Below are 13,777 nucleotides of genomic sequence, written 5' to 3' on the forward strand. Positions count from 1 at the left end.
GACGCTTGCGGTCTTCCTCCAGTTTCCTCTTCCATGTTCACCGATAAGGAAGTGATGTTGGGGCATAAGCGGCCCAAAATCACCAGAGAGTCACATGTGACCACTTGAACGTCGCTTAGGTGCAGGGTTGGGTGTTTGTCGCTCGCTGGACTGTAGGAGGAAGTAACCGCCTCGCCCTCGCCCTCACTCTCACTCGCATCCAACAACATCCAACCGTCTTCTATAGCGTCCCCGCTCATCTTCTTCCGCCACACCTCCTCCAACCTGGGTAGTCCTTCTCTGGCGCTGAATTCATCCGCTTCTGCAAAGGATCGCTCATGGATCAGCGAGCACGCCTGCGAGAGGCCCTCCAGCGCCACTCTTTGCAGGCGGGGCAGCGCCAGGACGAGGTAGGCCGCCACCGCCTGGGCGTCCCCCAATGCGATGTCAAGCGCCAGCAAACTACAGAGAGGCAGGGGGGAGCCGGATGTGGTGCTAGACGCCGAGTACGATAGAGGACGGAACCCCGCAAGAAGAAGCAGAGCAGTCGGGGGAAGGAAACGACATCGGGATACGTCTAAATAGCGCAGCAGGGGGCAGCAGAGGGCGGCGGTCCTGATGACGTCAGCGTCACATGGCGTGCCCGCCAGAGAAAGTGAGCGGAGGGCGGGTAGATGGGTCAGGGTGTCGCAGAGCGCCTTCGACCGCAGATACTGAGCTCCAGAGAGGCTCAGACTGTGCAGGGCCTACGTGGGGAAATACATCCATGCACAGTCAGGCCCTTAAACAGCACCACTTTTTGACAGAAAAAATCCAGACTTTTTGACATTAAAAAATCCTGACTTTTTGGCAGAAAAAATCCCCACTTTTTGACAGAAAATATCCTGTTTGACACTTAGAAAAAAATCCAGATTTTTTGACAATTAGAAAAAATCCTGACTTTTTAACAACATTTTTTTTGACTTTTTGACACTTATAAAAAATTCAAATTTTTTGAGACTTAGAAAGAAATTTCAAATCCCGAATTTTTGACGGAAAAAATTGGGACTTTTTGACACTTAGAAAAGGTCCCGACTTTTTGACCAATTTTTGACCAAATTTTTTTTTACTTTTTGACACCTAGAAAAGATCCAGACTCTTTGACACTTACAAAAAAATCATGACTTTTTCACCAAAAAATGTTTCGACTTAGAAAAAATTCAGATTTTTTTGACACTTAGAAAATATTTTCAAATCCCGTGTGTGTGACGGAAAAAAATCAACATTTTTTGAGAGAAAAAAATCCCGATTAAAAAAAGAAAATTCAATCCCGATTTTCTGACAGAAAAAAAATCCTGATTATTAAAAAAATCCCCATTTTTTAACGGATAAAATCCCAAATTTCTGGCAGAAAAAATCCCCACTTTTTGACGGAAAACATCCTGTTTGACACTTAGAAAAAAATCCAGATTTTTTGACAATTAGAAAAAATCCTGACTTTTTAACAACATTTTTTTTGACTTTTTGACACTTATAAAAAAATTCAAATTTTTTGAGACTTAGAAAGAAATTTCAAATCCCAAATTTTTGACAGAAAAAATTGGGACTTTTTGACACTTAAAAAAAGTCCCGACTTTTTGACCAACATTTTTTTGACTTTTTGACACCTAGAAAAGATCCAGACTCTTTGACACTTACAAAAAATCATGACTTTTTCACAAAAAATGTTTCGACTTAGAAACAATTCAGATTTTTTTTACACTTAGAACATATTTTCAAATCCCGACTCTGCAGAAAAAAAATCCCCACTTTTTGGCAGAAAAAATCCCCACTTTTTGACAGAAAATATCCTGTTTGACACAGAAAAAAATCCAGATTTTTTGACAATCAGAAAAAATCCTGACTTTTTAACAAAAAATATTTTGACTTTTTGACACTTATGAAAAATTCAAATTTTTTGAGACTTAGAAAGAAATTTCTAATCCCGAATTTTTGACAGAAAAAATTGGGACTTTTTGACACTTAAAAAAAGTCCCGACTTTTTGACCAACATTTTTTTGACTTTTTGACACATAGAAAAGATCCAGACTCTTTGACACTTACAAAAAATCATGACTTTTTCACAAAAAATGTTTCGACTTAGAAACAATTCAGATTTTTTTTACACTTAGAACATATTTTCAAATCCCGACACTGCGACGGAAAAAAATCTAAATTTTTGGAGAGGAAAAAATCCAGATTTAAAAAAAAAATTAAATCCCGACTTTCTGACAGAAATAAAATCCCGATTATTTGAGAGAGAAAATATCCCCATTTTTTAACGGATAAAATCACAAATTTCTGGCAGAAAAAATCCCCACTTTTTGACAGAAAATATCCTGTTTGACACAGAAAAAAATCCAGATTTTTTGACAATTAGAAAAAATCATGACTTTTTAACAAAAATTGTTTTGACTTTTTGACACTTATAACAAATTCAAATTTTTTGAGACTTAGAAAGAAATTTCAAATCCCGAATTTTTGACAGAAAAAATTGGGACTTTTTGACACTTAAAAAAAGTCTCGACTTTTTGACCAACATTTTTTTGACTTTTTGACACCTAGAAAAGATCCAGACTCTTTGACACTTACAAAAAATCATGACTTTTTCACAAAAAATGTTTTGACTTGGAAACAATTCAGATTTTTTTTACACTTAGAACATATTTTCAAATCCCGACTCTGCAACGGAAAAAAATCTAAATTTTTGGAGAGAAAAAAATCCAGATTTTAAAAAAAAATTAAATCCCGACTTTCTGACAGAAATAAAATCCCGATTATTTGAGAGAGAAAAAATCCCAATTTTTTGACGGATAAAATCACAAATTTCTGGCAGAAAATAAATCCCCACTTTTTGGCAGAGAAAATCCTCACTTTTTGACAGAAAATATCCTGTTTGACACTTAGAAAAAAATCCAGATTTTTTTGACAATTAGAAAAAATCCTGACTTTTTGACAAAAACATTTTTGACTTTTTGACACTTAGGTAATTCAAATGTTTTGTGACTTACAAAAAAATTTCAAATCCCAAATTTTTGATGGAAAAAATTGGGACTTTTTGACACTTAGAAAAGGTCCCGACTTTTTGACCAATTTTTTTTTGACTTTTTGACACCTAGAAAAGATCCAGACTCTTTGACACTTACAAAAAAATCATGACTTTTTCACCAAAAAATGTTTCGACTTAGAAACAATTCAGATTTTTTTGACACTTAGAACATATTTTCAAATCCCGACTCTGCGACGGAAAAAAATCAAAATTTTTGGAGAGAAAAAAATCCAGATTTAAAAAAAAAATTAAATCGCGACTTTCTGACAGAAATAAAATCCCGATTATTTGAGAGAGAAAAACTCCCCATTTTTTGACGGATAAAATCACAAATTTCTGGCAGAAAAAAAATCCAGACTTTTTGGCAGAAAAAATCCTGTTTGACACTTAGAAAAAAATCCAGATTTTTTTGACGATTACAAAAAATCCTGACTTCATGACAAAAACATTTTTGACTTTTTGACACTTAGGTAATTCAAATTTATTGTGACTTTGAAAAAAATTTCAAATCCCGAATTTTCGACAGAAAAAATTGGGACTTTTTGACACTTAGAAAAAGTCCTGACTTTTTGACCAACATTTTTTTGACACCTAGAAAAGATTCAGACTCTTCGACACTTACAAAAAATCCTGACTTTTTCCCAAAAAATGTTTCGACTTGGAAAAAATTCAGATTTTTTGGACACTTAGAAAATATTTTCAAATCTGTGACGGAAAAAAATCAAAATTTTTTGAGAGAAAAAAATCCAGATTCAAAAAAAAAATTTGGATGATACAGCAGAGGATTGGGAGAATGTCATGTGGTCAGATGAAACCAAAATAGAACTTTTTGGTATAAACTCAACTCGTGTTTGGAGGAAGAAGAAAACTGAGTTGCATCCCAAGAACACCACACCTACTGTGAAGCATGGGGGTGGAAACATCATGCTTTGGGGCTGTTTTTCTGCTAAGGGGACAGGACGATTGATCCGTGTTAAGGAAAGAATGAATGGGGCTATGTATCGTGAGATTTTGAGCCAAAACCTCCTTCCATCAGTGAGAGCTTTGAATGGTTGACCAAATGCTTATTTTCCACCATAATTTACAAATAAATTCTTTAAAATTCCTACAATGTGAATTCTGGGATTTTTTTTTCACATTCTGTCTCTCCCAGTTGAAGTGTACCTATGATGAAAATGACAGACATATATCATCATTTTAAGTGGGAGAACTTGCACAATCTGACTAAATACTTTTTTGCCCCACTGTACATACTCCTGTTTTGTAGTATAAATGTGTTAAGACTTCTAGTTACCTCTCATCGTTTTAGACGGCCTTAGAACTAAGGGATGTGGGTGGACTCTCCCCTACCAAAGAGGGCTCCTAATAATGAGGCGGTTATTGACTGACCTGGCAACGTGCAGCGATGTGGGTACACAGGGAGGAGGTGACCAGACTAGGATATCTATCCAGGGATAAGTTTCTCAGCTGGGGCAGCAGCAGAAGATGGAGAGCAGCGCGAGAAAGCTGCTTTCTTGTGCACAGAAGCTCTAGCAGCTCCTCGACTAGATTCCCGGCTAAAAGAGAGGATATTAGTTGGATTGTATCACATGTTCAGTTTTCTCTAGGACAGTGTTTTTCAACTTTTTCTGTGCCAAGGCACATTTTATTCTTTGAAAAAATCCAGAGGCACACAACCAGCAGAAATCATTGAAAAAGTGAAACTCTGTAGCCGATACTGACAATAAAAAGTCGTTCTCGCAATTGTTGGCTATGAATTCAAACCATAACCAAGCATGCATCACTATAGCTCTTGTCTCAAAGTAGGTGTACTGTCACCACCTGTCACATCAAGCCATGACTTATTTTGAGTTTGTTGTTGTTTTCCTGTGTGTAGTGTTTTAGTTCTTGCCTTGCGCTCCTATTTTGGTGGCTTTTCCTCTTTTGTTGCTATTTTCCTGGAGGAGTTTCTTGTCTTCCTTGAGCGCTATTCCTTGCACCTGCTTTGCTTTAGGAATCAAGACTATTTGAGTTGTGAGGACACCATCCTTCTTTGTGTTGATTATCACGACATGTACGGATGCACTTTGTGGACGCCGTCTGCTCCACACGCTGTAAGTCTTTGCTGTCGTCCAGCATTCTGTTTTTGTTTCCCTTGCAGTCAGTTCAGTTTTAGTTTCGTTTTGCGTAAGCTTCAAAGCCTTTTCTTAGCGGCACTCGCCTTTTGTTTTTGGTTTAACTGTTGGATACCTTTTTACCTGCACATTGCCTCCCGCATATTGTGATCACGACAAACCATGTTCCCGACATCTACAAAGCAATTAGCTACCTGCTGCCACCTACTGATATTGAAGAGTATTACACGGTTACTCAGCCGAGCTCTCGACAGGACAGACACTAAACAACCGCACATTTGAGGGTTGTAATTATTAGCTTGCAAAAAGTATTTTTAACCCAATTAGGTGAAATTACATAATCTCCCACGGCACACCAGACTGTATCTGAGTGGTTGAAAAACACTGACTTTTTCACAAAGAATGTTTCGACTTTTTTACACTTAGGTGATTCAAATTTTTTGTGACTTAGAAAAAAATTTCAAATCCCAAATTTTTGACGGAAAAAATTGGGACTTTTTGAGACTTAGAAAAGGTCCCGACTTTTTGACCAAATTTTTTTTGACTTTTTGACACCTAGAAAAGATCCAGACTCTTTGACACTTACAAAAAAATCATGACTTTTTCACCAAAAAATGTTTCGACTTAGTAAAAATTCAGATTTTTTTGACACTTAGAAAATATTTTCAAATCCCGACTGTGTGACGGAAAAAAATCAAATTTTTTGAGAGAAAAAAATCCAGATTAAAAAAAGAAAATTCAATCCCGATTTTCTGACAGAAAAAAAATCCCGATTATTAGAGCGAGAAAAAAATCCCCATTTTTTTACGGATAAAATCCCGAATTTCTGGCAGAAAAAATCCAAACTTTTTGGCAGAAAAAATCCCCACTTTTTGACGGAAAATATCCTCTTAGGTGAAATTACATAATCTCCCACGGCACACCAGACTGTATCTGAGTGGTTGAAAAACACTGACTTTTTCACAAAGAATGTTTCGTCTTTTTTACACTTAGGTAATTCAAATTTTTTGTGACTTAGAAAAAATTTCAAATCGCAAATTTTTGACGGAAAAAATTGGGACTTTTTGAGACATAGAAAAGGTCCCGACTTTTTGACCAATTTTTTTTGACTTTTTGACACCTAGAAAAGATCCAGACTCTTTGACACTTACAAAAAAATCATGACTTTTTCACCAAAAAATGTTTCGACTTAGAAAAAATTCAGATTTTTTTGACACTTAGAAAATATTTTCAAATCCCGACTGTGTGACGGAAAAAAATCAGATTTTTTGAGAGAAAAAAATCAGATTTTTTGAGAGAAAAAAATCCAGATTAAAAAAAGAAAATTCAATCCCGATTTTCTGACAGCAAAAAAATCCCGATTAATAGAGCGAGAAAAAATCCTCATTTTTTAACGGATAAAATCCCAAATTTCTGGCAGAAAAAATCCAAACTTTTTGGCAGAAAAAATCCCCACTTTTTGACGGAAAATATCCTCTTAGGTGAAATTACATAATCTCCCACGGCACACCAGACTGTATCTGAGTGGTTGAAAAACACTGCTCTAGGAGATGAATAAAGACTCACACAGGAAATTGAAAGGCCCCATGATGTAGCTGAAGGAATAGTGATCCAAATAGTTACTGGCGTAATCTTCCGCCCACACCTCCTTCATGTTGTCGGCCAGGCTCAGCAAACAAAGCCGAGTCAGCGACGGCACGTCCTCGTCCGTCACCCGACTGCGCCCCTTTTTCTCGCACTTGGGCCGGGGCTTCGCAGCATGGTTACCAGCTGCCCGAAACAGGGGCATTTTGGAGACCCGCAGCGTCTGGCAACCAAACCTGAGCAATGGCGTCTCAATGTAAATCCCTGCAACACAAAATGAAGATGAAGTATCCTATTTCAGAGGTCCCCAACCTTTTTTGCACCACGGACCGGTTTAATGTAGGCAGTGTTTTCAGGGACCGGCTTTCTACTCGTGTTAGATAAATACAGCAAGAATAAGGGCATGAAAAATACCACTCACTATAACGCTGAATTAGTGTTTGTTTGCAATGAGATGCAGATGGAAATCAGCCTTTGGCTACAATATGTTTGATTAATTGATTGATTGATTGAAATTGTTAGTATTAGATTGCACAGTTCAGTACATATTCTGTACAATTGACCATTAAATGGTAACACCCGAATAAGTTTTTCAACTTGTTTAAATCGGGGTTCACGTTAATCAATTGATGGTAAATGTCACTTTTATATAAATGGGTTGTACTTGTATAGCGCGTTTCTACCTACAAGGAACTCAAAGTGCTTTGACACTACTTCCACATTTACCCATTCACACACACATTCACACACTGATGGAGGGAGCTGCCATGCAAGGCACTAACCAGCACCCATCAGGAGCAAGGGTGAAGTGTCTTGCCCAGGACACAACGGACGTGACGAGGTTGGTACTAGCTGGGGATTGAACCAAGGACCCTCGGGTTGTGCACGGCCACGCCGTCTTTTATATTTGATATGTTCATTAATGTGCATTGTATGATGTCACAAAGTTATAACAAATGACGACTTCCTATGAGGAGTTTTATTGTACATCTATAAACAAGTGTTTAGTGTGCAAGTGTCGAACTCAAGGCCCGCGGGCCAGATCTGGCCCTCTATGTCATTTTATATGGGCCGCGAAAGCCTGGAAATATGTGTCAATAAAATACCTTATATTTTCTTTCTCTTCTTTCTTATTTTCTTATTAAAAGGTATTAGTTGTTTTTTTCTAGTTTGACAGGGAAACAAAATAGTGTCCAATATAACAACAAATATTATATTATCTAACTTTGTTGGACAAAATGAAAATAAATACTTAAATATCTGCTTAACTTATGGTTTCGAAGCAAGTTATCCATCAAATTGTACACTATAAAAATGACCAACAAATTTAGAGTTGTTTTTTTTTACAGCATATTACTGTAAGTAGGAAAAAAAAAAACAATGTTTGATTTTAGTAAAATTTGTCAACTGAGCTGTCAGTTTTGTTTTCCTTTACTGTAAAATCCATGGTTGATGAATTTATGGTACCACATTTTATTATGGTAAAAAAGTGGCAGCTGAGTTGTGTCAGTACCTTATATTTTCTTTCCCTCCTTTCTTATTTTCTAACTAAAGGTATCAGGGGTTTTTTCTAGTTTCTAGACAGGGGAAAAAAATAGTGTCCAAAATTGCAACAAATACTATATTATCTAACTTATTATCCAAAATGCAAATAAATACTTAAAAATCTGCTTGACTTATGGTTTCGAAGCAAGTTATCCATCAAATTGTACACTACAAAAATTACCAACAGATTTTACTGTAAAATTTATGGAGCTCTTTTTTTTTTACAGCATATTACTTTAAGGTGGAAAAATGTTTGTTTCCTTACAGTAAAATTCTGTCGACTGAGCTGTCAGTTTTGTTGTATTTTACTGTAAAATCCACAGTTGATGACCTTATGGTACCACATTTTATTATGGTAAAAAGTTGTGTCAATAAAATACCTTATGTTTTCTTTCTCTTCTTTCTTATTTTCTTATTAAAAGGTATTAGTTGTTTTTTTCTAGATTGACAGGGAAACAAAATAGTGTCCAATACAACAACAAATATTATATTATCTAACTTTGTTGGTCAGAATACAAATAAATACTTAAATATCTGCTTAACTTATGGTTTCGAAGCAAGTTATCCATCAAATTGTACACTATAAAAATGACCAACAAATTTAGAGTGTTTTTTTTTTACAGCATATTACTTTAAGTAGGAAAAAAAACAACCAATGTTTGATTTTAGTAAAATTTGTCGACTGAGCTGTCAGTTTTGATTTCCTTTACTCTAAAATCCACGGTTGATGAATTTATGGTACCACATTTCATTATTGCAAAAAAGTGGCAGCTGAGTTGTGTCAATACCTTATATTTTCTTTCCATCCATCCATCCATTTTCTACCGCTTATTCCCTTTTGGGGTCGCGGGGGGCGCTGGCGCCTATCTCAGCTACAATCGGGCGGAAGGCGGGGTACACCCTGGACAAGTCGCCACCTCCTTTCTTATTTTCTAACTAAAGGTATCAGGGGTTTTTTCTAGTTTCTAGACAGGGGAAAAAAATAGTGTCCAAAATTGCAACAAATACTATATTATCTAACTTATTATCCAAAATGTAAATAAATACTTAAAAATCTGCTTGACTTATGGTTTCGAAGCAAGTTATCCATCAAATTGTACACTACAAAAATTACCAACAGATTTTACTGTAAAATTTATGGAGCTCTTTTTTTTTTTACAGCATTTTACTTTAAGGTGGAAAAATGTTTGTTTTCTTACAGTAAAATTCTGTCGACTGAGCTGTCAGTTTAGTTTTATTTTACTGTAAAATCCACAGATGATGACGTTATGGTACCACATTTTATTATGGTAAAAAGTTGTGTCAATAAAATACCTTATGTTTTCTTTCTATATTTTCTTACTAAAGATATTTATTTATTTTTTCTAGTTTGACAGGGGAAAAAAATAGTGTCCAATATTGCAACAAATACTATATTATCTAACTTTGTTGGTCAAAATGCAAATAAATATTTAAATATCTGCTTTAACTTATGGTTTCGAAGCAAGTTATCCATCAAATTGTACACTAAAAACATTGAGGGAGGTTTTTTTTTTTACAGCAGTTGGAAAAAAAACGACCAATGTTTGTTTTTGTTTTTAAGTAAAATTCTGTCGACTGAGCTGACAGTTTTGTTTTATTTTACTGTAAAATCCACGGTTGATGGTACAACATTTAATTATGGTTAGTATGGGGCGGCATATTTCGGTTGGTAGAGTGGCCGTGCCAGCAACTTGAGGGTTCCAGGTTCGATTCCCGCTTCCGCGATCCTACTCACTGCCGTTGTGTCCTTGGGCAAGACACTTTACCCACTAGCTCCCAGTGCTACCCACACTGGTTTAAATGTAACTTAGATATTGGGTTTCACTATGTATAGCGCTTTGAGCCACTAGAGAAAAGCGCTATATAAACATAATTCACTTAACTTCACTTATTATGGTAAAAAAACTGGCAGCTAAGTTGCCAAGATAAAATTGAACAGCGGTACTGTATTTCTATTTTCAATAATATGTTGTATAAAATAATAATTAAAAAAACACCATTTATTTTACAGTAAGTCTGGCAACTTTATTTCTGTAAAAAAAAAACAGTGGTAAAATCCGCGGATTTTTTTTTTTTTTACACTTTAAGAAAGAAATGTTTTAAAAAAATATTTAAATTCATAGGCAAATGTATTATTTACAGTTATAAGGGGCCCTCTCATGGCAGCCATGACCATACCTGCCAACCTTGAGACCTCCGAATTCAGGAGATGTGGGCGGGGTTATATATATATATATATATATATATATATATATATATATATATATATGTGTATATACACATACACATATATATATATATATATATATATATATATATATGTATGTATGTGTATATACACATACATATATATACATATATATGTATGTGTATATACACATACATATATATATATATATATATATATATGTATGTATGTGTATATACACATACATATATATACGTATATATGTATGTGTATATACACATACATCCATACATATATATGTATGTGTATATACACATACATCCATACATACACATATATATATATATATATATATATATATATATATATATATATGTATATATATATATATATATACATACACATAAGGTGAAATTATTTTTTCCAATCATTTTGGAACTTGCAAGTGTACTTATTCTTCTTACTCGTCGTCGCCATGTCTCTTCTTCTTTCTTCTGCTTCGTCTCTGCTATGTTTTTGGACATTACTATTTGCCGTGGTTTTGAAGCAATGCATGATGGGAATCCGGATGCTGTGTGTCAGTGTATTAACGTGCCGGCTGAAATAAACACACGCTGAGAAATAACTCCGTGCCTGCCTACTTTATGGGTCATAGATAAAACTATGGATAACGGAGATATATATATAATAGTCTCTTTTTCAGGTGAGAGAGGACACTAAAGGCATGCCCCCAAAATTGAGTCCGGGGGGAAATCGGGAAAAAAATTCGGGAGAATGGTTGCCCCGGGAGCTTTTCTGGAGGGGCACTGAAATTCGGCAGTCTCCCGGGCATACTTGCCAACCTTGAGACCTCCGATTTCAGGAGGTGGGGGGCGTGGTTGGGGCGGGAAGCGTGGTTAAGAGGAGAGTATATTTACAGCCAATTCACCAACTCGAGTATTTCATATATATATATATATATATATGTATGAAATACTTAACTTTCAGTGAATTCTAGCTATATATATGTATTTTATTATATGTATAAATAAAACAATTTGTTGAATTTCAGACGGCACCTATCAAATACACAGTAATAAAAACACAGTTGTTCTACTAACTGACCTGTGCTTGCTGGTTACAAAAAAAACAACAACAACAGTTACCTTTCACTATTTGAGTAACGTCACTTCCGAGTTTCCAGAAGATGACGCCAGTATGTGCTTTTGGCCTGGCGCCTCTCGCTGTCAGCTCTGTTCGTTTTTGTGTTGTTGGCGTCTATTTTCATCTCTGTCGTCCTCTCCCTCGCCACCTGCGGGCTGTGTGTCGGGCCCCACCTGGATTAGCTGCGCCCTTGGACATGCTGGCCACCGCCAAGTTCGGTCTTGTGAACGCAAGATCTTTGACAAACAAAACGTTCATCCCGAAGGATTTCTTCACTTCCCGCGAACTTCCTGTGTGTGACGGAAACATGGCTGAGAGCCGGTGAGTCCGCCCCTCTTAATGAACTTCTGCCTCTGGAGAGTTCTCACTTTAATTCTCCGCGGTCGTCCGGTCGAAAAGGAGGTGGATTAGCAATCGTTTTTAAAAATGACTTTAAATGCCGTCAGATCCGCCTGCAATCCTCGATTTCAAGCTTCGAACTGTGCATGTTTGAGCTGGAGGGGGCGTGGCTTCCAGCTCGGGCTGAATTTCGGGAGATTTACGGGAAAAAATTTCTTCTGGGAGGTTTTCGGGAGAGGCGCTGAATTTCGGGAGTCTCTTGAAAAATCCAGGAGGGTTGGACAGTATGCTCCCGGGAAAATCGGGAGGATTGCGATGTGTCGCGCTCAACGAAAACAAGTTTGACACCCCTGGTCTAGTGGGACAGGCCAAAGTTAAGTTGGAGAAAATGCAGTCTTTTTATAAATTGTTTAATGTTTCTCTCAAATTAGTCCTGGACCAGTATTTGGGGACCACTGTTCTATTTCACGTCATTTTGTGTGCCTTATCAGTGCTCATAAACATACATTATAAACTAAACAAATGACATTTGTTTGACAGGTGATGTAATGTCTTTTAACGAGGCCTCCTTTATTAATTATTCATCAGGGACAAGCGGTAGGAAAATGGATGGACGATTGTTTATTACTACTGTACTACTTGTTAAGGCGTTTTGGAGTTTAATACAATAGCTGCCAACATGTTATGATTAAAATTGAAGTAAAAGTTTACTGACCTTTATTCGCCGGGTTGATATAAAAGAAAAAGTTACATAAATGTAATAAAGTTAGCCCAAGCAACTTCCTGGTTGGAGCGGCGCGATCCGTTCGCGCATGCGCCACGTTTTCCAATACGCTTGCGCAAACGTAACTTCTTGATTGCGCAACTTAGTGTAGAGGAAAACATTTTTATTTATTACAGCGAGAGTCATTCTCGAAAAATGGCCCACTTTAATGACTTGCGTGAAAATTAATTATGGTAAAATAAACTAACATGTTACCCGGATCAACGCAAAGATAAAAAAAAGGGCAGCTTCAAATTTGAACAATGAAAGATGTGGATGTTCAAAGGTATTGTAGTATTAATGGACTGGCGCATGCGCATTTGCGGAGACCGTCATTTTAACCCGACGCTTTGTCTCGCAGGCACATTTCCATCTCGTCTGCGAGTCTATTATTGAAGCAACAGTATTGTATTTTAAAACGTCAGTAATATTGTTAACGTGTCATATTCTTCCCACGGAAAAAAAAGTAGATACGCTTTGTGATTATTGGATTTGTCACAATGTACTGTCATGGCAACCGTGGAATTCCGTCCCTTTGCCCCTTTTGTCGGACTTGCAAGGGCGCGACACCTGGTGGCCCAAAGTCATAAATAAAGTAACTGTTTGAAACACCGGTATTCAAAATGTATTTTAAAGTTACTAAAACATTAAATGAATTCAATTTGAGACATACTGTTTTGCAAGGTCGCTAACTTGTACCACCGATGTAGCACGGCTATTGTCTTTATGATGTGGTCATTTTTTCATGAAATACCGGTAGTTCAGAGGTGTGCAAAGTGCTACCCCGGGGCAATTTGCACAGTTGTTAGCGTTTTAATATTAGCAAGAAATATTTTTTTTTGCAGGTAAACACCTCAGCGTCAATATTTTGCCATCCATCCATCTTCTTCCGCTTATCCGAGGTCGGGTCGCGGGGGCAGCAGCCTAAGCAGGGAAGCCCAGACTTCCCTCTCCCCAGCCACTTCGTCTAGCTCTTCCCGGGGGATCCCGAGGCGTTCCCAGGCCAGCCGGGAGACATAGTCTTCCCAACGTGT

General features: G+C 36.8%; 1 protein-coding gene across 2 annotated transcripts in view; it reads right to left on the minus strand.

Moving 5' to 3' along the window:
- Positions 1 to 12,802, minus strand: part of si:ch211-214j8.12 (uncharacterized protein LOC100000539 homolog) — a 22,831-nt gene extending 10,029 nt beyond the window's left edge. For both annotated transcript variants that reach the window (XM_061897386.1, XM_061897395.1), the window contains exons 1-4: positions 12,696 to 12,802; positions 6,727 to 7,008; positions 4,436 to 4,602; positions 1 to 725 (exon numbers count right to left, since the gene is read on the minus strand). The exon at positions 1 to 725 is cut by the window's left edge and continues 312 nt beyond it. In XM_061897386.1, coding sequence (XP_061753370.1) covers positions 1 to 725; positions 4,436 to 4,602; positions 6,727 to 6,949 — 1,115 coding nt within the window. In that variant the 5' untranslated portion in view covers positions 6,950 to 7,008; positions 12,696 to 12,802. The remainder of the gene's footprint in view (positions 726 to 4,435; positions 4,603 to 6,726; positions 7,009 to 12,695) is intronic.
- Positions 12,803 to 13,777: the final 975 nt, after the last annotated feature.

This window comes from Nerophis ophidion, linkage group LG01, assembly GCF_033978795.1.
Source record: "Nerophis ophidion isolate RoL-2023_Sa linkage group LG01, RoL_Noph_v1.0, whole genome shotgun sequence".
Classification (NCBI taxonomy): Eukaryota; Metazoa; Chordata; class Actinopteri; order Syngnathiformes; family Syngnathidae; genus Nerophis; species Nerophis ophidion.